This window comes from Chaetura pelagica, unplaced genomic scaffold (genome assembly GCF_000747805.2).
Source record: "Chaetura pelagica isolate M959 unplaced genomic scaffold, ChaPel_1.0 scaffold344, whole genome shotgun sequence".
Taxonomy (NCBI): domain Eukaryota; kingdom Metazoa; phylum Chordata; class Aves; order Apodiformes; family Apodidae; genus Chaetura; species Chaetura pelagica.
The window spans coordinates 8803945-8824563 of NW_009953098.1; the positions used below are offsets into that span (position 1 = coordinate 8803945).

The 20619-nt window shown below is 41.2% G+C and overlaps 1 protein-coding gene across 1 annotated transcript in view; it reads right to left on the minus strand.

Moving 5' to 3' along the window:
- Positions 1-10150, minus strand: part of TRPC5 (transient receptor potential cation channel, subfamily C, member 5) — a 62083-nt gene extending 51933 nt beyond the window's left edge. Inside the window, exon 1 of the mRNA XM_009997150.1 lies at positions 9773-10150. Within this exon, the coding sequence (XP_009995452.1) occupies positions 9773-10150 (378 nt within the window). The remainder of the gene's footprint in view (positions 1-9772) is intronic.
- Between the last annotated feature and the right edge of the window lie 10469 nt (positions 10151-20619).

Below are 20619 nucleotides of genomic sequence, written 5' to 3' on the forward strand. Positions count from 1 at the left end.
AAGGGCTAGTGAGTGCCTGCTGCTGCTTGGTGAAGTAAGACCAGTGTCGTGCCATAAGCAATTGCACCCTCTCCTGGTTATGATTTCTCATCTGTCAGAACGGCTGAAAAGTTAATGACAGTCACAACTTGTATGTCACATTATCTCTCTGACATGACCAGCTATCAGATGAATGTGGCTTTATCATACACTTATGTAGCCTGGGGCTGGCTGAATATTGACACTTGTCCCGTTACAATAAACAAAAGTTGGGACTGGTACACATCCAGCTATTAATGAAACTGCTAGAGTGGCATAAGTGACATCAGAACCTGGCTCACAGCATGCTATGGATCTGCCAAAGCCTTGCCAAAATGCACAGATTCCTTGGCTGCTTGCTAGATATGTCTCCTGAGACCTCTGATACCAGCTCAGGTCTAAGTCTTGTATTGCTGACATGAGAGTAAACTGAATTGTCTCCTAAAGTATGGGTAGGAAGACAAGTTCATATACGCCTGGCTGTTCTCCCCATTTGGAAACATAAAATGCTGTTTGTGATTTTTTTTTTCAACTTTCTTCACTACCATTTTAAGAGTTACTCTGCGATAGGAGCAGCCGTTTTGGGTAAAAACAAAGACTAAACCCTAACAATTTTTAATGTTTTTAAATTTGGAAATTAATTTTATTAAAGATCTTACTGATTCCAATTCTGGAAATTTCTTAACTATACTGAAGGCCTTGGAACATTACTGCAGCTTAGATATTTTTTCACTTTATAGATGAGCCTTCCCCTGACCCCAGGCATGCTGGAACAAAGACAGTGCATGGCTAGCTGGAAATTTGCAAGCTTCAAGGTAATATTTGTTTTATTACAGCTACTATTTTTCTTATGTTTTCCAGGATTTATTCTGGGAGGGAAGAGTTGTCCAGCTTTTAATTCTTTTTATCTAATCTCTGTATTTCTATTCTTAGTGGCAACAAGGACACAATGTGCTAATACAGGCTAATAACCATGCTATCTATAGCCTTTTATGTCATCTTTGTACATAAAATGTCCCTATTTCCTGTAATGTATTAGTGCACGTGGATGAGAGATGTTTTATTAAGTTTAGGTGAGGTAATACATTGCTAACAGGGCTTGAAAAGGGAGGGCTTTTTGTTTGGGAGAGGTGGAACTGTGTTCCTATTCAATCACATTTCTTAAAAAAAACATAGAAGAATCAGATTTGATCATGAGACAACATCACAGAGAAGAGCGAGTGACTGCATCTGGTGCCAGCCCAGCCCTGTGTGATGCTGCACAAAACACATCTTGATGCTCTCAAAGCAGGAGGCTGCGCTTCTCCCCATTCTGACTATTAAGCTGTGCTTCTGGCATTGTTCCTATACTAACCAAGACGACACTGGCTTCTGAAAAGACCCGAGAGTTTGCAATAGCAAAGAAATTACAATCTAGACAGGTGGCAGCGTCTTGGATGAGAGTAAAATCTGTGTGATTGTGATCTTTCTTTATTACCACTTAGCCAGTTACTTCCTTTGTTATTTCTAATCCTAGGTAGCTCAAAACATTTAGCTAGTGATATGCTCCTCATGCTTCAGAGACTTGCCTCTAACTCATCATCTGTCTGCCTGAAGAGTATTAAGTGGAGCACATAGGCCTTCTCGCACTGCCATGACTTAAGTACCGACAACACGTGTGGTCCCAAGACTCCTACAGGCTTGAGAAGTTTTCCAACATGTTCTCTCAAGGCAATGACACAGCACAGACCCTGGATTACAGCATTCCCTTGCTGTAACAATGCAGAGACGAGCAGGGAGAATATTGATCTCTGTCAATGCCTTTTTTATCCACCTTCCTGCCTTGTTACTACCAAAAGACTGGCCAACACAGGGACAGAGAAGCCATACAAGTGCTACTTTACGTTGCAAACCTAAGCACACCTCTATTCAACAGCCAGGTAAAGACTAGGGGACTCCTGCTAAACCATCCTGCAGTTCTTTCTAGCTCCCAGAGCTGTTTCAGAGGAGCCTGTAATTTGTTACATTCAATTTCCTCAAAGAAGCTTTCCTTGAAAAATGTGTCGCAAGTATTGCACCAGGCAGATTCTCCTGCCTACTTTCATCAGTGAATCTAGGCAGTCATGTCAAAAGCCCCTTCTGGGTTTCAGGAGTCATGTAGACCAAACACATGTTGTGTGGTGTCAGCTGATGTAAGGGAGCAGCTAATGCTCTAACTGAGCTTATAAGTAAACGGGGCATATTCATGGATGCTGGGTAGTAATGAAATCTATTTTCTTGAAACTTAACACCTTAACCACGAGAGGCCAAAAGTTTACTTATGTAGAAACATAAACAGGATTTTTTCCTTACTAACAGTTTGTTATAGACAGTCCATCCAGCTGGACCCCATGCACCCATCACTGCTGACTGAAAACACACTGTACAGTGTGCTGAATGCAGGCAAGTGCTAAGATCACTCCCACAAATTAATCATGACAATTCCTGGGGAAGCATTTCATATAACAGTGCATTCCTGACTTCTCCTCCTGTTCATATGTTAAATTACAAATATGACATGTTCGTGCATGCTGTGATGCAGTTCTTGGCCTGACCCCACCAGCTCTCCTAGGAAATAATAACAGATTTTATGTTGGCCCAGGAAAATGAGCCAGTGACTTACTTGCCACTGTCAGATGTCTGATAGCTGGCACTGCAGCCCACATGCCCCAGCCTCACTGCTACTCATTAGGTCTATGCTATACACTACTTCGTTTTGCCTCACATCTCCTTCTCATAGATTTAAGATTATTTGAAGAAGATGACATTGTGGGGGAGAAGGGGGGGGCAGAAACTCCTAGTTAAATGCAATCATTAAGTGAAGTGGTCTTCGATTTCTTTGTTGTTTAGTTTAATTAGATGGAATTCATTTTGAAGGCAGCCGCCAGTGTCAAAGCCATGTTAACTATAGCTGTGAATTATTACTGCATCAATAAAAATAATGAAAAGTTTGGATGCTAGTACAGCCATTAGGCTTTGGAGCAGTAATAGCTACTTTTCGTTTTCAGACACATTCTTTCTTCCTTATTGTGCCTTTCAAATATTGTCATACTGAAAACTTGTGGCCAGTTTTTCTCAACTGCTTGTATTCTTCAGAACCTGCTTTTGCTCAGAGTGTATCTAGCCAGGTTCAGCTTTGTCACTTTGAACCTATCATATTAATAGGGAAATGGCTGAAAGGCCACAGTATCTGTACTGAGTCATACCCCTCAGCCCGTTACCCTCTCTGTTACAGCACTGAATAGCAAGAACTCACTAGGAACAGCCTAGAGATTTCCAAGATACAGATGTCCAGGTTCCAGCAACACCTACCTGAATTAGCTGACTTTTTAAACTCAGGGAAGAACACAAATACTACTGGTGTAACGGTTAACACTACAGAAGGGCTACTCAGATCCTTGCACTTCAGGCTTGCTTTGATTTCTTGGTTGTACTTCACACCTTTTTAATGCTTGAGCTTGCTGACACTCCTTGTCAATGTTATCTAAAAGATTATCTATGCTCACCAGGTAAGCAAGGCTTTGTTCCACCTGTATGTGAGCCATATTCCCACACTGATCCTCAGCTTGTAGGTTAGGGGCTAATGCTGCAAAGGCTAGTAATTTCAGCTGGGAACTCCACAGTCTCTCCTTCACCTCTCAAAGAAACACAAGACCTTTTGCTGAAGGAGACAGGATAGCATTTCTCACAGCTACAAACCCCAGATCCTCTGGCCTTGCTGCAGGTATTTCTGCTTTACCTACAGGTGAGACAGATCCACAGGAACTACTGCAGCCAGGGCATGAGGAGCACCAACTGCTTTTGAAACTCTTCTCTAATTGCCTGCAGAAGCTAGCTTTTATGCCACGAGATATCTGCCAACTGACCTGCTTCCTTTGACTCAGAAAATCCTGTCAGTGACCCCACAGGGCTGACAGTGCTAGCAATGAGACTGAACATCTATTAAGTATCAGCAAGTCTGCAGAAAAAAAGCTAAACTTTGCACTGGACTTTGCATACAGAACAAGGAACTCTGTAAGTAGGAAACCTAAGCTAAACCACACTGTGTCAAGAAAGTTACTGGATTTGGGCAAGAGTAAAGTTGTTTAATGCAACATTTAATTTCTGCTTCACAGAAGACTGTCTCTGGGGTGTTGATCTACAATATTTACATAAAGATTAAGGCAGATTTTCACTCATCAGCTTATCTGGAAAAGGATTTTTGAGGTAAAATTTTACAATCACTAATACAGTGCAGCAACCTTGCACCAGCAGGTACCTGAGGATTAGCAACTAAGACTGAAAACTTGCCTCTTATTCTCTGTATTATCCTCTTCACAACCATACTCTTCCAGGGTTTATTTGTCTAAAGCTCTTTTTGGAAGACATATGGACAGATATCTGTTGAGATCACAATGATTCTCATGAAGGCCTTTAGACCATCAAAACAAGCTGAACCACAGTCATAAATACTGAGACCCCTTCTCTTTTCATTCTCACTATTGAGGAATTACACTTGTAGTTCCATCTGTGAATCAGATTAATTTGAAGCCATCTGCCATGAGCAAGTCACTAACTTTGGCAGATATCAGAGAGATGCTATTATCATCCTTATGTAAACATTTGATGTCTGCTCTGATTGTTGTGAAGAAAACAGCTACCTGTAAAGAAGCTCATGGCTATACCACGAATGTGTAGTAGATTACAGCTTCTGGGGAAAGGAGGGCTCAGCAGTCAGCACAGGTTGTGCCTGCCGTGCTGCAAACACACACTTCAGCAAGGCAGAAACTGATGTGACATCTGTGCACACAGAGTGCTACTATGAGAGCTGTGCTGTGTGTCCAGTGGAGAACTGGGACCACTTACAGCATTCAGACAAGAGGCTGTTGAGAAAATGCCCCTGAAGACCTCATCTGGAGTCAAAAGGAAAATGTGTACTGATTTCAATGGGCTTCATCATGTCTAGAAATACAACTATTACTAATAATAAATTGAAAGTGAATCAAATTTGTAGGAAAATGTAAATTTTCAGACATGTATTACCTGCCCTTTTCTAGTGCAGTTTAGGTGCAGAATCCAGCCTGGCTGAAAGTACAACTTACTGCACTGATGTTTGTATAGTTAAAAAAAAATCTAATATGACTTTCAGAAAAAAAATGCCAAAACTCAAAGACTGAATAGATTGGGAAAATTTCACTAGAAAAAGTTTGTTCAACAGACTTCTTATATACATGACCTTGATCCTACAGCAGTACTGAATAAAAAAAAAAGAGAAGTAATTTCAAGTCCCCTGTTAATTGCACCCCTATAGGACCCCAGCCAGATCTCTGTTTCTGATATGTACCTATAAAATAGAACAAAAAGTCTTGTTTTGCCATTGTATGTATTAGACCCATCCTACACACAGACAGCTTTGCAGCTTAACATCCTACCCCAAAAGAGATGAGCCACCTGATTTGATAAGCCTGGGCTGCATTCAATACTGCATCTGTGTGGTGAGTTTTACTATTTCTAACCTGATTATTCAGTGGTTTGTTGTCTTATGTAAAAAACATGATGCCCATCATGTGGTAGCTCTGAGTATGGATTGCCATGGCAAGCAGTCTGCTGTACATGTATATTGTTCTCCTGCCACTATGCCGTGGCACATTATCAGCCTCTTCACTGTCCTGATAAGCACAGAGCATCTAACAAAGGACCAGGTTAGGCTAACTTTTCTATCCTGGAGAATACATATTCAGTGACTACAGATTTTGGCAGGAAAAAGCAACATTTGCAACACTGTATGTCTAGCTTCCACGAATGTTTGTTTTGTTGTTCCTCTTAATATATATGAATAGGCTTGTGCTTTTCAAATGTTTATCATCTATTTGGGAAAAAACAAACTATACTATGATTTAAGTGACCAATGAGCAATATAAAATGACTGGCCAAAGCAAGTTATGGTTTCAAAAAAATGCTGAGAGGCTTAATTGGAGTAAATTATGTAACATTTGGAAATAACATGTGAACTTGTAAAAAAAAAAATAAAAATCACAGAATTATGAGGTCAGGAAAGCTCCTACCTGTGCTGTGGTGGGTGGGCAGGCCTGTCACAGCCCACAGCACCACATGGTCTGCACACAGGCATCTTCCATCATGCTCTGGACCACACTTGCACACTGACAGTAAAAGCAAAAAGTGAATGTGCACCTCAGAACATGGTGTGGCATATCTGAGACATTAGCTCTGATCTGAGGAAATGAATGGGTCCTTTTAAGCCTGGGCTTTAGTCTTTGCTGGGAGTGAAGCACATCAGCATACCCCTGTGGTCCTTCCATGGTAGTAAGATGCTTGCACCAGTGACTCTCTCACTGAACCCCGCATCTCCCATAGGTGACAGTACCTTCCAAAACAGCTCTAACTTTATTAGCTGTAGAGGATGTAACTGGTGAAGTGTTCTCCCCAGCTTTATCAAGAGATTCACAGAGCAGTACACAAACCATGGCTGTATGTTGCCAGGACTGGGCAGAAGAGATTTGAGGAGAAATTCTTAAGTTCTTAAAATAGCCCATGAACCTTCCTTGAAGATAAAGCTGAAAGGAAATACATCTACTTGAACACATCACTGTTCTGCACACTCATCTATCATGTGCTTTGTAGCAGCCTTTAGAGGTGGCTCATGCTCCTGCCTCTCATATGCTCCACATGTAAACAGAGTAATTTCTTCCTCTCCTGAGACACCCCTCACATGCAGGGCTGCAGTGTGGGAGAAGCGTGTTGTTATAGTTACTGGCTATGACTTACCCCTGCCATTGTCATGGTATTTTCAGTAAATGGAGCTCACACAGCAGTCTGGCAAAGGTCTGCAGAATAATGACTGCCTGCGTTCACTTAATAACAGGACACAAGCATCTCTGTTGCCTAGTCTCTTAATCTATTTTTCCCTGTCCCTTAGATCATGAATGAGACCCTGATTCTCTTACATAAGGAACACAACAAAGGTCACTTCTTATACTTGAAAGTTTATATGCTTCTGCTGCCAGGAAAGGTCATAACTCAGAGGAAAAGCAGAGCTATTCTCCCTGGGCAGCTCTCAAGAGACAGCTATGGAGCACCCAGGACATAACATGTTTCTGAGACTCTGGCTGGTGAGTGAAACTGCTTTGAAGGTCAGGTCTGTAAGGAACTGAGGTTTTCCACCTTGGTTTGGGTGTATCTTTTGCTAACTAGATATTGTCACTGGAACCCTAGAAGAGGTTGGCATAATGCAACCTGTAACGTTCTTGGTCAGGATTTTGGTACAATGATAAGGTTGTGGGAATGAGTTAAGATACATGTCCATAAAGTGGATCATCCTTAATGATTCTACGCAGCTGCTTTTGAGATGCAAAGACAACAATTAACTGAGCTGACGTGAACAGACACAAATAGGAACTTCTCTTCATGCCTGGCAGCTAGAGAAACAAGACTTTGGTACAGAGTCAAATAATAACCTCTCAGAAGCAGACAGCAGGAAAATGGGAACTAGCAGGTTTTCACAGACTCCAGACTCAGACGATTGAGGGCAAAGTGTTGAACATTTAAGAGAGAGCAATCAGAACATGCTTCTTCAGTACCTTTGCTTGGAGTGCAGCAAACAGACAGCCCCTAATTGGAAACAGGCTGCTACACGGGAGTAAAGGAGCTGCCTTCACACCGGTTTGTTCAGGAAAACTGAACCTTGTGTACATTTAATGAATAGATTATATGAACCTTATCTATGAGAAGTGCTGTGACACTATCTTACAAATTTCTCAGCCAGACAGAAACCATTCCATGAAGTGTGAATTTTTGTTATGACTCAACTAAAAAAGCAGATGTTCTGTATGTTTCTCCTTTCCATTTAATGTTGTATCACTACACATGAAATAAATGTTAATTACCATCGCTGCATGAACAATGAGTGAAACTGCTGCAACTGAAGTCCAGTCATGCAGCACTGCTGCCAAATACTTCCTGCAGTCTACAGAAGAGCCTGAGCCATAGCCAGAATAGTTACTCCTATGGTTTGTACCTAGGATCTTGCATCAAGCCAGTACTAGTCTAAAATATACTGATGAAATCTGTTCTTGTAACAAACCTTGTAAATAAAGCTGAAACTGGCACTGCATCTCTTCTCCCACACACATGTTCTCCTTCAAGTTGTAAACTTCACAGTAGATACAATCCTAGCTACAGAAGCAGAGCTGCACACTGGTACAGAAATAAAGAAAAATGAAAACAGACCTACTATGAACTGTATCACTGAGCTAGAGGTGCTGGACCTTAATTTCAGCTGCAGTAAGTCAACCTTTTCTGACTGACCTATCTCTGTCCAGTTAAGTCAGAAAGGCTGTGATTTAAGTAGACACAAGTTTTAGTATTCAAGAGACCTTAAAGAAATCCACATGAATCCCATCACTTGCTTTCCATGACATTTCAGGAGAAACTTGTCATTAACCTACAATATTTACTGGCAGCTCCTCATGTTATTGATAAAAAACTCTTCTTTTTTTCTACCTTCTCTCCTGTTTGCCTATAGGATAGTCAAACTTTTCAGAAGACTGAGAAAAAAATGGCTCATTCCCCGTGTATGGTCTGTATTTTGCTACTTATATTTTCTCAGAATAAAACCTAGTAATAACATTTCAGTTTTTAAGTCTGATAGAAGAGATTCTTCATCTCTCTAGTGCTTAAACCACACATGAGAATCACAGTGCTACAGCATGCAGAATGCTACCATTTTTAAGTATTAAGCTGAGCACCCTTGAATGTTATCAAGATTGATTCTTATTGTTTGCTTTGGCAACATGAAATTACTATTACAATCTATGTACTAAGGGGTCTATCCATTGAAAATGTTTTCTTCTATGACTGACTATTATTAAAAAACTTCTTTCACACACAGAGGGATATGTTCAGCTAGACTTCAAAATGAATGCTCTTTTCTAAGCAGTAACCACACAAAAAATGTCAGTGGTCAGTAATGTAGAGAAACTACTCTAGTTATTGGCAGTAGTACTTGCAAGTGAAAATAAGCAAAAAAGAAAAGAAGAGAAAATTTAGGGACAGTGTGATATGTGACACTTTGAAATGACAAGATATAGACTTTGGTATGGTTTTTCACAAAGATCCTTATGTAACTTCTGTTGGCTTTGTAGCTAAGGATCCTTCCTACAAGTTGTAGTTGTTCACTACCCAGATATTTAGCAGCTTAGCTCATGCTGTAACATTATGTCCTACCACAGCATTTCTAAACTAGAGCTCTCTGGAAATGGAGACCAAGAAGGTTTGTCTGTACTCTGGCTAAGTACTGAAACCTAGCAGACCGCTTGCTTGCTTACAGTTATTTATAAACTTGTGTGTTTTCAGGATGAAGAGCAATTCCACTGGTACAACAGCATGGCAATAGTTCAGATCTATAGATTGTAATATAATTTCAGACAGCCCCAAATTCCTTTAAGAACTGTGCATCTATAAATCAGCCTATAAATCAGTATGTTCACAAACACTCTAAGACTGAAAAGAACACTGAGTGAAATTGAAAATCCTGAGGATTGAAGTCAGGAACAACATGTTTGCTCTGACTGGAAAGTTAGCGTCCAAACGGGACTGCACACGTCTACTCTGGGCATTTAAAGCAATGGATCTACATTAAGGACTCTGGTTCACGACTTCTGCACAGCACCTCTCTGTGCAGTCCCACTTCCCTAACACAGGACAATGGCTTAAATAATGAAGTAGAGCACTCACTAACCTGCTTTTCACCACTTGGCTTCCTGTAATTCAGCAGCAGCTCCACAGCTCCAACCACCTCTTTCCGTATTGCATACAGCAGAGCATCTCCCACATACACACTGTGGCTCAAAAGCAATTCCATGATCTCCAGATTTTCATTCTCTATGGCTATTAAAAGAGCACTGCGACCAAGAGGATCCATACAGTTAATGTTGATGTTGTAGTAGATCTCTGCCTCTTGTAAGGCATGTTTGACACTGGCATAGTCCCCCTTCTCCACAGCACTGAGGTAGGCCTTCTCTTCCGCTGAGAGCTCTGCCTCTGCTCGCACAATCTGCAGTGGGATGCGATCTCTGTAGGGCGAGTAGTTCACCTTTTTGTAGTATAGCTGGGCCATTGTTCATAGTGACCGGGCAACCTGTGGGGGAGGAAGGAGCACTCGTAAGTGGCAAAACAGAGGAGCAATCCCTACCTGTCCCTGGCAGAGTACACATTTCCAAAGGTCTGACACGGCAAAAGCTTCTGATCCATTTTTAAGCTGTTTTGTTCTCAACACGACGACTGTAACCCCCCCGAGGAACTCCACATTAAAGGCTACCTGAAAAAATGAAGGTTACTACTGCTCAGGAAAGGTATGCAGAATGACACACATCCCATCTACTGTTAAATCTGGTTTCAATGCTACACCACTGATTTCTTTTATCTGCTCTTGCTCTTTATGAATAACCTATTACATGTGCAAATAGATGGATTCCTCATCTTTGCTTTATTTCCCGCTTGATGTTTTTTCCAATTCCCTCCTTTTTCACTACTGAGCCAGGTCCTCAACCTCTCTGACCCACCAGTGATGGGAGCTTCTGATGTACATCCTCCTGTTTGCAGTAACAGAATTTATTTTGATTATTTTTGCTGCTTCTTCTCTGCCTCCCTCTGGTAAAACAGGTTTTTATTTTTCCCTAGTGTTTACTCTTTGACTAGGTCACAGTTTTATTTTTAAAGTTCACATTTAAAAAAAAATATTTTCTCACTCTCCTCATTTACAAATAGATCCTAAAGACTGGCTTATGTAGAAAGCCACCACCCTTGCTCCAGAGGCAGTGATGTTGTTTATGTTCTAGGAAAATAAGAAATCCTGCCCTGGAATAAATGGAGCAAACTGAATGAATGGCTGTTCATTCCCAGGGCCTAGCAGGTGACTGAAGCTGTAGCAAACACGGGCTGGAAAGGCATTCTCAGGAAAGGAAAAAAGGAGCCATGTTATGTACCTCTGTTTGGCATCAATAAACCTCAACCAATCAGGCCCAAGGGACACCATCAGCTATAATTAATGAGACGACTTACTCCATCCCCCAGTTCAATGGTTTCCTGCACCAAGTTAGCCAGTTTGTTCTGATTTAGTGCCCTATCCAGAAGAAAGGTTTTGATTAAAAGATCATGAGAAGGAGGATCTCATGGTTCAGGTGCCAAACCAGGAGTGAGATGCCATGGGTTCTGTTTTCACCATCCCACCACATGCTGTAAGGCAACATGTTCAGCAGAGCCAACTTGCATTTTGCCTTTAGCTCCAGCGTGCTGGGCCTGGGGCGGCAAGAGTGGGAGGATCTGAGCTCCAGCCCAGCTGACACTGCAAAATAGTGGGTGGTTGTAGCACACAGCAAAGTTACATCTGTGAATTTCCTGGGGAGCCAGAGATCTGTAACAAGGACTTTGGCATCTCAAAAAGAGCTCTCTTAGTATCTTGGTCTCCTACAAGTAAGAAAAAAGTTTTTGTTTGTTATATTTCCAGTGTTGCAGCTCATATGCTTCAACCTGAAGACACACAAAGAGGCATCAGAGGCAAAAGGGCCTATGACCTTAATAGAAACCATTATAAATATATTGCCTTATTTTCTATGGAAACATTATGCTACTAAAACTTTTAAAACTAAGGAACAATCCCAAGTGATTTAGGAGCCTGAAGTCTCAATGAACTACATGTATCACCAACTACTGTGAATTTCATAAGGACTAAGGTTCACAGGTCATTTTTCAAGTTTTCTCAAAAACATTATCCCTGCAGGATCCTGCCAATTCCCAGTGAACTACTGACAAGACAAAAGGATGCAGAACAGGTCTAATAACAAGTAAGGACCAAAGAGATATTTTGGAAAGGAAGGAGAAGCCCAAATGAGAAGGGAAATTTTTTCCTTGGATGTCAATCTGGATCACAGGAGTAGGGAACACCAACAAGTGGGACTGGTGACAGAGGACAGTAGCCAGTGTTCAGAGGTCTCCAGGGGGGGATCTGTTGGCTCCAAAAAAACTGAGGGATTCTGGTAACAAGTGCAGATGCTACAGTGGAATTGGTTATTTTTCCACTGTTCTTTATTTTAATTGAATGTTTTGTAGATTATGAGTAACATTTGCGATGAGTTATAACAAATGTCACCTTATGAAACATCATGACAGAATTGGATCCTTTTCCTTTCCAACAGTTTTGTGGGAAGAAAAGAAAGCTTCAGATATCTTAACTTCACAGTGAGATGACATCTCCCAGTACAACCTCAGTCCAAGAAAGCATTTTGTTAATACTTCAAGCACGTAAGAAGCTGCAATAAAACCAAGCAGGAAAGACTCAAAAAATTAATTATTTGCCTTGATTCTTCTCAGGCCATCACCGCACATCATCACACACTACTGACTGGGTTTGGAAATTATTGCAAGCAGTATCAAAACAAATGTGTCTATTTGGATTACATGGAAGATTTCAGCAAAACCTTCAGCTTGTGAACTGCCCCTCAGCCCAAGACCCAGCACAGTTACAGATGGACCTTCCAAACCTGGTATCTTTCTCTTCCAAAACTGGCTAACAGAACATCAGTCAAACGTGGTTGGAACAAATGAGTCCAAGGATCACTGCTCTTTAGCTTTGCTTCCCAATACCACCCATCTCCTGGAGGCAGCATCTCTTGGTGAAAGAAACAGGCAATGCTAGTGACTCTAGACCAGTTATTTGTCCCAGAGTGGTACTGCCTCCTGCTTAACAGTTAAAAAATGACAAAAATATTGATGAAATACAAGTGAGAAAAGGGGTAGGCAATTCACAGGTGCCTAGAGAGAAGAAACAATTAACTACTTGGAAAGTAGGGAAAACAGAAACATAGTCACAGTAAAATTTTGCAATCTGCACAGAGCCTAAAAATGCATGTTTTCCATAGGAATTCTCTTCACAGAAAGGCATTTTCTGTTACCTGAGTTAATATCTGTGGCAAAGAATTTTTTTTCCAGTCTATGCCTGCCTGCAGATGCATTACACAATATGCAGTGACTGGGTAGTGCAATGGTGATACCTGAAGCACAAACAGTTGTAGAAAAACTAAAAGAACCACATCATGAACTACACAAGATGAGCAGAAGAGGACTTAACATGCAATTGGGACTCTATCACCTCTCTCCAGTTAGGTCACCCTTCTCCTGGAACTATCAGTCCAAATCTTCAACCCATTTCAGTCTGACACCACTTTTATGTTGCCTGGCACAGAAATGAGAGCTTTAGCCCCTGAAAAGCAGCCATACCTGGCAGGAACAACTTGTCTGGTTTGGGGAAGGAAGGTTTCCAGCCACATTACTTTGTCTAATAACACAAAATGGTTTTTCTATCCCTGCAAAAATTTCTCTGCATCTTCCAACACCCAGATCAGACGGACCTATATCCCCTGCATCAACAGGGTCACTTTTGTCACTCTGAAGAGTGAACTAGCATCACAGCTGCCATGGGTGGGACCTGTCTCCCATCTTGGATCAAGACTTGATACCAATCAGTTCATCACACTGATGTATCATGCCCAGGTGAACCAGAGATGTCTTCAGCACCAAGAGGGAAGAGACAACCGCAAGAACAAAAATTAGCTTTTCTTTCTCATGTTTCTTGTTGGAGAGAGAACATGATGAAAATTGCACAAAGTTTAGAGAGATGTGTGGTAGCATGGGAAAGGGCAAGAGGGACAGCCTGAGCGACCTGCAAGAAGTGGTGAGGACATGGCAAAGAGAAAGAAGAGCAGGGGAGCAGCACTGGATAGCAGTCATTAGTTAGAGCCATGGTTAATGAAAAGAGACTGGCGAAGGTCACCTAGCAGCACTGCCTTTTGCCATGAAAAATTTCATGAGTCTTCACTACAAAAATTTTTAGGCTCTGTTAGCAGTTGAACCACCCTTCGCTCCCAACTTTACAAGCACAACACACTCCCATATGCCACTGTCTCATGGGAATCAGTATGACATGTATGAAATGCGATGAGTGTAACCAAAATGGTGGAAAACCGGCATTGCTCCTGATTGCTGAGAATCCTGTGTAACGGAGGCAGCAGAGACTTTTAGGGGTATTGAATTTATCTATTGGAGCTTATCACTTCCAGATGACGTGAGCACCTCAGTACCTGAGGAACAAAGCAAATACTGGATCTAGAACACAAGTTCAATAGACAAGAGCCACCTTTCCCACTTGATGGGACTCAGTATGAGCAGCCAACTCACATCACACATTAGAGCAGACAACAAAAACACCCCATCTGCCAAGTTGCAAACAGAGCAGCTGGTTGTTCTCTCCTACTGGAGGTTCACTCTGACACGTTGGCAAAACTGTGTGTGGCTTTAAACGTCACTATCTCTTCTCTCTCTGCTCTGCAGAAGGGTTTAAATGCCGGAAAGCCTGACTGTATTTCCTAGTTGCATCGGCCCAATAAAAGAACTGATCTCTTGCAACACCTCTTACTTCACTACTTCCCTCCATCTTTCTCTCCAAGGCTGTTTTTTCCTCTTAGTACTTCAGGGAGAGTATTTCCTCGTTTTGCATTTCTAATCTGCGCTTCTTTCTAGGTTTGGAAACCATGGACCATAACTACTAAAAGGGCTTGACTCTCATCATGCTCAGAGGCTGTGTGCTCAGTAATATCGATCTTTTTTAAAAAGGTCATAAACCTGAGTTATTAAATAGTCCAGAAGGGCCACTTAAGTAAATAACATTACACGTAGTTAATGGACCAATTGAATTTGTGATTGGATCCTTCTTTAAAGTGCTCTAGATCTTATTTACTAACAATGCCTGACTGAGCTTACACCTCCCACAGCCTGAGGAAATAAAACTGACTGCAACATTCTGCAATTCCTTTTCTTCTGCAAAGCTACCTTCTCATTCCAGGTAATTGCTTTCTTCATGCAGTTCAGATTGCAATCCTAAGTCTCACCACTTCTCATGATGTCTCTGCATCACACTCACCACCTTTTTGCTCAGAAGCAGATTTTTTTCCTGATGCTGTTAAACGCAAAAGGAGCCACTAATGAATAAATGTACAACCTCAGAAGTATTTTAAAATTATAAAATTGCAATGACCTTCTGGTGTATACGACTGTATAAATTCCCTTAAGCAAAAGTCCCATGATCTCAGGAAGTTTATATTCAGCTCATAAATTGTATAAGATATATCATTCTCCTGGAATAAGTGCTTTCCAAAACTTGCAGGCTTCCAGTACAACATGAGAATGAGAAACAGACAGCTAATAAAATTGAAGATGAGTAATCTAGTTTCACTGCCCAAGATGAGTAAAAGGGAGAACACTAATAGAGTATGTGATAAAAATGCAAGGCTGCAGTCGTTCATGATTCACATTGAAGGATATGTCCTCGGAAGATGCAGAGAAAAATTCTTAGAATGTTTTTCACTCATCACCACTTCAGGCATAGTTAGGAATACATACAGTCACTGGGATACAGCCTGTAACCTTCCACTCTGAGAAGGGTTTGTAAAAAAGACAACCTCAAACTTCAGATTACGTATTTATAGAAGCCAAAAGAAAATTCTCCACCAGTAACTTGAAATGTCATAATTTGACTCAAGTCCCAGCTGCAATTCTTAACTTCCTGGAAAGGCTGACAATTATCAAAGATATATATATTTGATTTGGAAAGGCCAATTCCTGGGTATAATTCTCTTCTGCTGCATAATCAATTGATGAGTCATGACTAAATTCATACAGAGATAAATAAATATGTGTATATTAAGATATCATTACAAAAGATGCCATGTACATACTAAGCTTGGAGATACTGTTAGGCTGAGAAAAGTACCTGTTCCTCTAGGAGTAATCAGTGGTCCTAACTAAAACTTATGAATCAAACTCACTTCTCAGTCTTCTGGCTTAAGAGTCTCAGTCATGTCAGTTCAGGACATGTACAAGACTGCCTAATGCTGGAGGATGGAAATCTTGGCACAGCCAAATTCTGATGAATAAGCTGTCTCTGCTGGACATGGTCTTACTGAGAGCCAGCATGACTCTGTAGCACAAACTTGCCCAGGAAGTAAGGAGCATTACAAAATGTACCACTGTCTGTTCCATGTGCAAAGCACTTGGTATGACCTTAACTTCTCAAGCAGAGGAGCACAGCTACATACGTATTGCAAAGGAAAATTCCAAATCATGACACTGCCACATATGCTTAAACCCATGGGGATAGACTCTAAGCCAGCATGTAACAGATGTGAATCATGTTGCCTTAGTGAAGAGCTCTCCCAGTGCTCTAGAGAAAACTAGAGCAGAAGCATCAAGAGCAAACACAATTAAACAGGCCACGGTGTGAGGCTAAGCTCTATGGATCTGAAACATCCCATAGGTTTCACAGGGAGTTTTGCAGAAGCAAGGCTCCACATCAACATATCTCTGCAGAATCATTTAGCTAGCTGGTAGCCAGGACTGGTATTCAGGATGATAAAGAAGATTAAATTTTAGAGAGATGGAAAGCTCCATTACAACTATAGTCATCGGCAGATTTAAGTAAGGAAAATGTCTAGGAAAAGACTTTTGCATTTGTTGTATCTAACTGCTGTAGTTGGAAACAAAATTGACAAGTTTGCATGCACACAACCCTTCTTCACATGTGGTCTGACCTGAACATAGAGAACTCCTCACACCATAAGCCTAACCATTTCAAAATATGAGGTGTTTGATACTCCTTGCTTTTCTCTTCAAGCCAAGTATTAATTCTGTTCTGCTCTTGTTGATTCACTGCTAACAATGATCACCTGCAACCCTGAAAAATTATTCCTTGTGCTTTTGCCCATAATGATTATCTGTCCTCCATCTCTACCTGCTGAGCTTTATGTTCTCTTCAGCAGAACAGTATTTCAAAAAGGTGTTGTCCAAATATTTGAGTTTTCTACATCTGTGACTTGTTTTTCCTCACGGGGAAAATCCTTAAATGTGTATTTCAGCTGTATTTTAAAACACACGATGTAACAACTTTTCAGTAGATAGTCACTACATTTTGTGGGCAGGCTGCTTAATTCCTCCAAATGAATAATGCCCTGAGTTTTAACACTGCATAGGAAAACACATCTCTGCTTTGCCACAGAGGGAAAAGATTTGTAGTTGTCTGACCCAGCTCAGCATACTTCTGTTACCTACTCCTACATCACACTGACTCTTAAGGCCTCTTGCCTGTACTAGTGCCATTTAAAGGTGAAAGTCACCACGGAAACAGTATTAGGAAACCCCTAGTTTGTTTTATAACCTTCATTAGCCTTGTTTGGGTCTACTTACATACAAGGTTTTCGTATTAATCTGTACAAGCCCTAGATACATCGACTTAAATCAGAATTTAAGCCTGTATTACAGCCTGTGAGCAACTTGGATGAGGCTACTCAGCCTTGTACTCTGCAAGTGAATTCAAACACCAAACAGTACACCCTCCTTGGGAGATGACAGCAAAAGCTAATCCCAAGCTTGCCTGAATTTATCAAACAGCAGATTTGTTCTGTGCACACATGTATAGTGTTTGCATTCCAGGAAAGCTGCTATTAAGTTTGACTTCAGAGTGCTTTCCCTGGTCTCTGGACAATAATAAAGAGCACACCTACTCCTCGTCATTGTGGTTCATGCACAGCTCATAGTCACCCCTAGGTTCAGGACAAACAACATCCTGGTTTATCTCCAGCTCTGGCAATGTGGTCTTTGCAGGGTCTAGGCAGCCCAGAATTGGTTTAATCTGTCCTCAAAGCAACACACAGCTTCCAGCATGTCTTGACAGAAAGGATGACAGAAAGAACCTCTGGCGTAGAGCCAACTGCAAAGCTCCAATTTGGGAGGCAGAGGGAGGGCGGAGTATCGACCTATCCCTGGAACATTTCAGTATTACCTCAACAAAAATCAGTCTCAGCTACTAAAATAACTAAAATGACTTCCTGGTGATGGAATGGCTGCAGCACATGCTTTTAGCAGCTATTACAATTAAGTATTTACAGTTTATAATTCTCCCACTTCTTTCCACACAACCACCACACAGGTGTGAATAAATAAAAATGTAACATTATGAGGAGCCTGGAAAAAAAAAAAGCAAGCCCTGTAATATATTCATAGTATGTATCTTTGCAAATGCAGACAGAACAGAAAGCTTATTTTGGCTGTCTGACGTCATTGCTCTGTTCCCTACTCTTTTGAGATGGGCTATCTATTAATTTTCCACCATCTAATAACAAAAGAGAGATGTCAACCAAACTGAGAAACACTGTCAAGCAAGTCACCTCATTGTCTTATCTGCTAATGCAGCACTAACGTGGCATGGCATGATTATCATCTCTGTGCTCCAGGTCCACTGTTTCTGTGCCTGCTGCCTGTAATCTCTAGCTGCTGTAGCTATTCAGGATGAGATTTCTTTTTTTTTTTTTTGCCCGTTCCCACTCTTGTTCAATGATCATTGTAATAATTTCTTCAATCAACAAGATAATCTGTGCACACTGTCTCTGGGAGTGCTGATGGCAGGACAAGCTGTTAGACCTGCTTCAGCCTGGCTGAAAGGGCAAGTAAACCACCCAGTCGCAAAAGGAAAATACAACATTATGGCACAGCTGCCAGGATGAGGAGAGGGCAGTTGCAGCAAGCTATAAACAACCAACAGTAGCAGTTGTTGTTGAGGCTCTGTTTCTGCTCTCAGTAATGGGTGGATTTATTAGTGGTTATTAGCTACCACTTCTAAAAAAGCTCTGCTGGAACTGTTTTCATATGGAGTCAAGACCCAGCAGCCACCACCTGCAGCTCCCTGCCCTCACAGTCTCCAGGGTTGCTGTAGAGTAGCAGCCCTACCACTGACTCCATTTTAGTTTTGCTCCTAATTTTGTCATTCAAACCAGACTGGAGGTTCTTGAGAGGAAGAGGTGGAAATCATTGTTTGAATTTTCACATAAATATTTCCCAATTGCAAAGAAAGGCTGTTATAGACAATACAAATGTAGACAATATGCTCACCTGCAGGACTTCTGGAGATGAAAAAGTGCAAGACCCATGAATATTGGTTCCCTGAGTTAATTTCCAACTCTGATGAATATGGAGGGACTAAAAGCAAATTTTCCTGTAGCTACAGAACACTGGGGACAGGAACACAAGGAATCTGCACCCCAAGAGCAGCAAGCACATCACTTGCATTTCGCAGTCATTTGCACAAATGGGACCAAAAAGATGGGCAAGGAGTGGCTGTCCTGCTCCCAAGAGGGTGCCAGTGCCTGCCAGTGAGGATAGTGTGCCTGCGCTCTGTGGAAATGGAACAAGCTTTCAGACATCTCTCCTTTCTAAAACCTTAACAAAAGAAAGAAAGATTTCTGAGGAGCTTCCAGACAGAGGAAGAAAATTCTGATAAATAAAAATATTTGAAGTTCTTAGAGTAGGTGACTGATATGAAAGTAGCACAAATGCCATGGGGGGTTACCTCCCCTTCACCAGCACAGGGCACAGTCCCCACTCCTGCAGCTGCTGGCGCATGGCTGTGCAGCTTCCCTGCCATGATGTACCCTGGCTAGTTCAGGCACACCTGTCACCAAATCTTGCAGTTTGAGCCACCTGGATGGTCACAGGGCTGAGAAGGAGAAACATTTCAACAACCAAAAGGTCTTGCTGAATGTACTGGTTTAAAATGATGGAGACTAAGCATTATGGATCGCAAGAGTAGTGCAATCACAGTTTATCTCGGTTGTGTTTTTGCACAAGACAGGCCTGGTCTCAGCATCCTTCACTGCCACTTCTGTTTAGATAGTCTCTTGACAAAATGATTGCCTTGGCTGTGCAGTAAAGTGGGGTATTTTAAGGGGAGGTGGGAATGTCATACAGAAAAAAAAGAGAAATCTTCATAGAAAGATAATGGGAGGGAACTTCCCCTGACAATGATAATAAACAGAATAGTCTGCAGATAAAATTAAGAAGCAAAGCCAAATACCAGTTAATTAAGATAGCTCAGGAAAGAGCCTAGAACTAGCTGCAAACTACACAGTTTTTGAAGACCCACCAAAAGGCTGGAGGAGATAAGAACACATTAATTTAAAATGGGAAAATGTTGTTCTCAAGAGCATTAAGCACACAAATCTAAAAGACACCAAGAAATGCTGCAAAGACATAAAGCAGCACAGAAGAGGAGTAATGCTGTTCTACTGCTTGTAAGTAAAGAAATGCATAGAACATAGATATTTGCTTCTATTAATGCCCTAATAAGGTTCCTCAATAGTATCTCCAGTATAAAACTTGTCTGTTCTTTCTTATAAAATCAGAGATTTGGGTCAGTGATTTGTAGGAGTAACCATGTTATTTCTTAATCTTTGCATACTTAGATTTGTGCCCTTTGGATAACAACAATAATAGCACCCATCCCTTACATGGCTTTTCAGCCCCAAATCTAGAAGTACTTTTTAAAGGACAGACAGCATTCACCCTCTCAGGAAATGCACAGCAAACAGAAGTGAAGTGACTTGCTTCATCCTAATTCATCATAATGGTAATTGGCCAGAATTGCCTAGAAATAGACATACATATATATGTATAGTTTAATATGTGTAACTGATCCTTTGGTGTCTA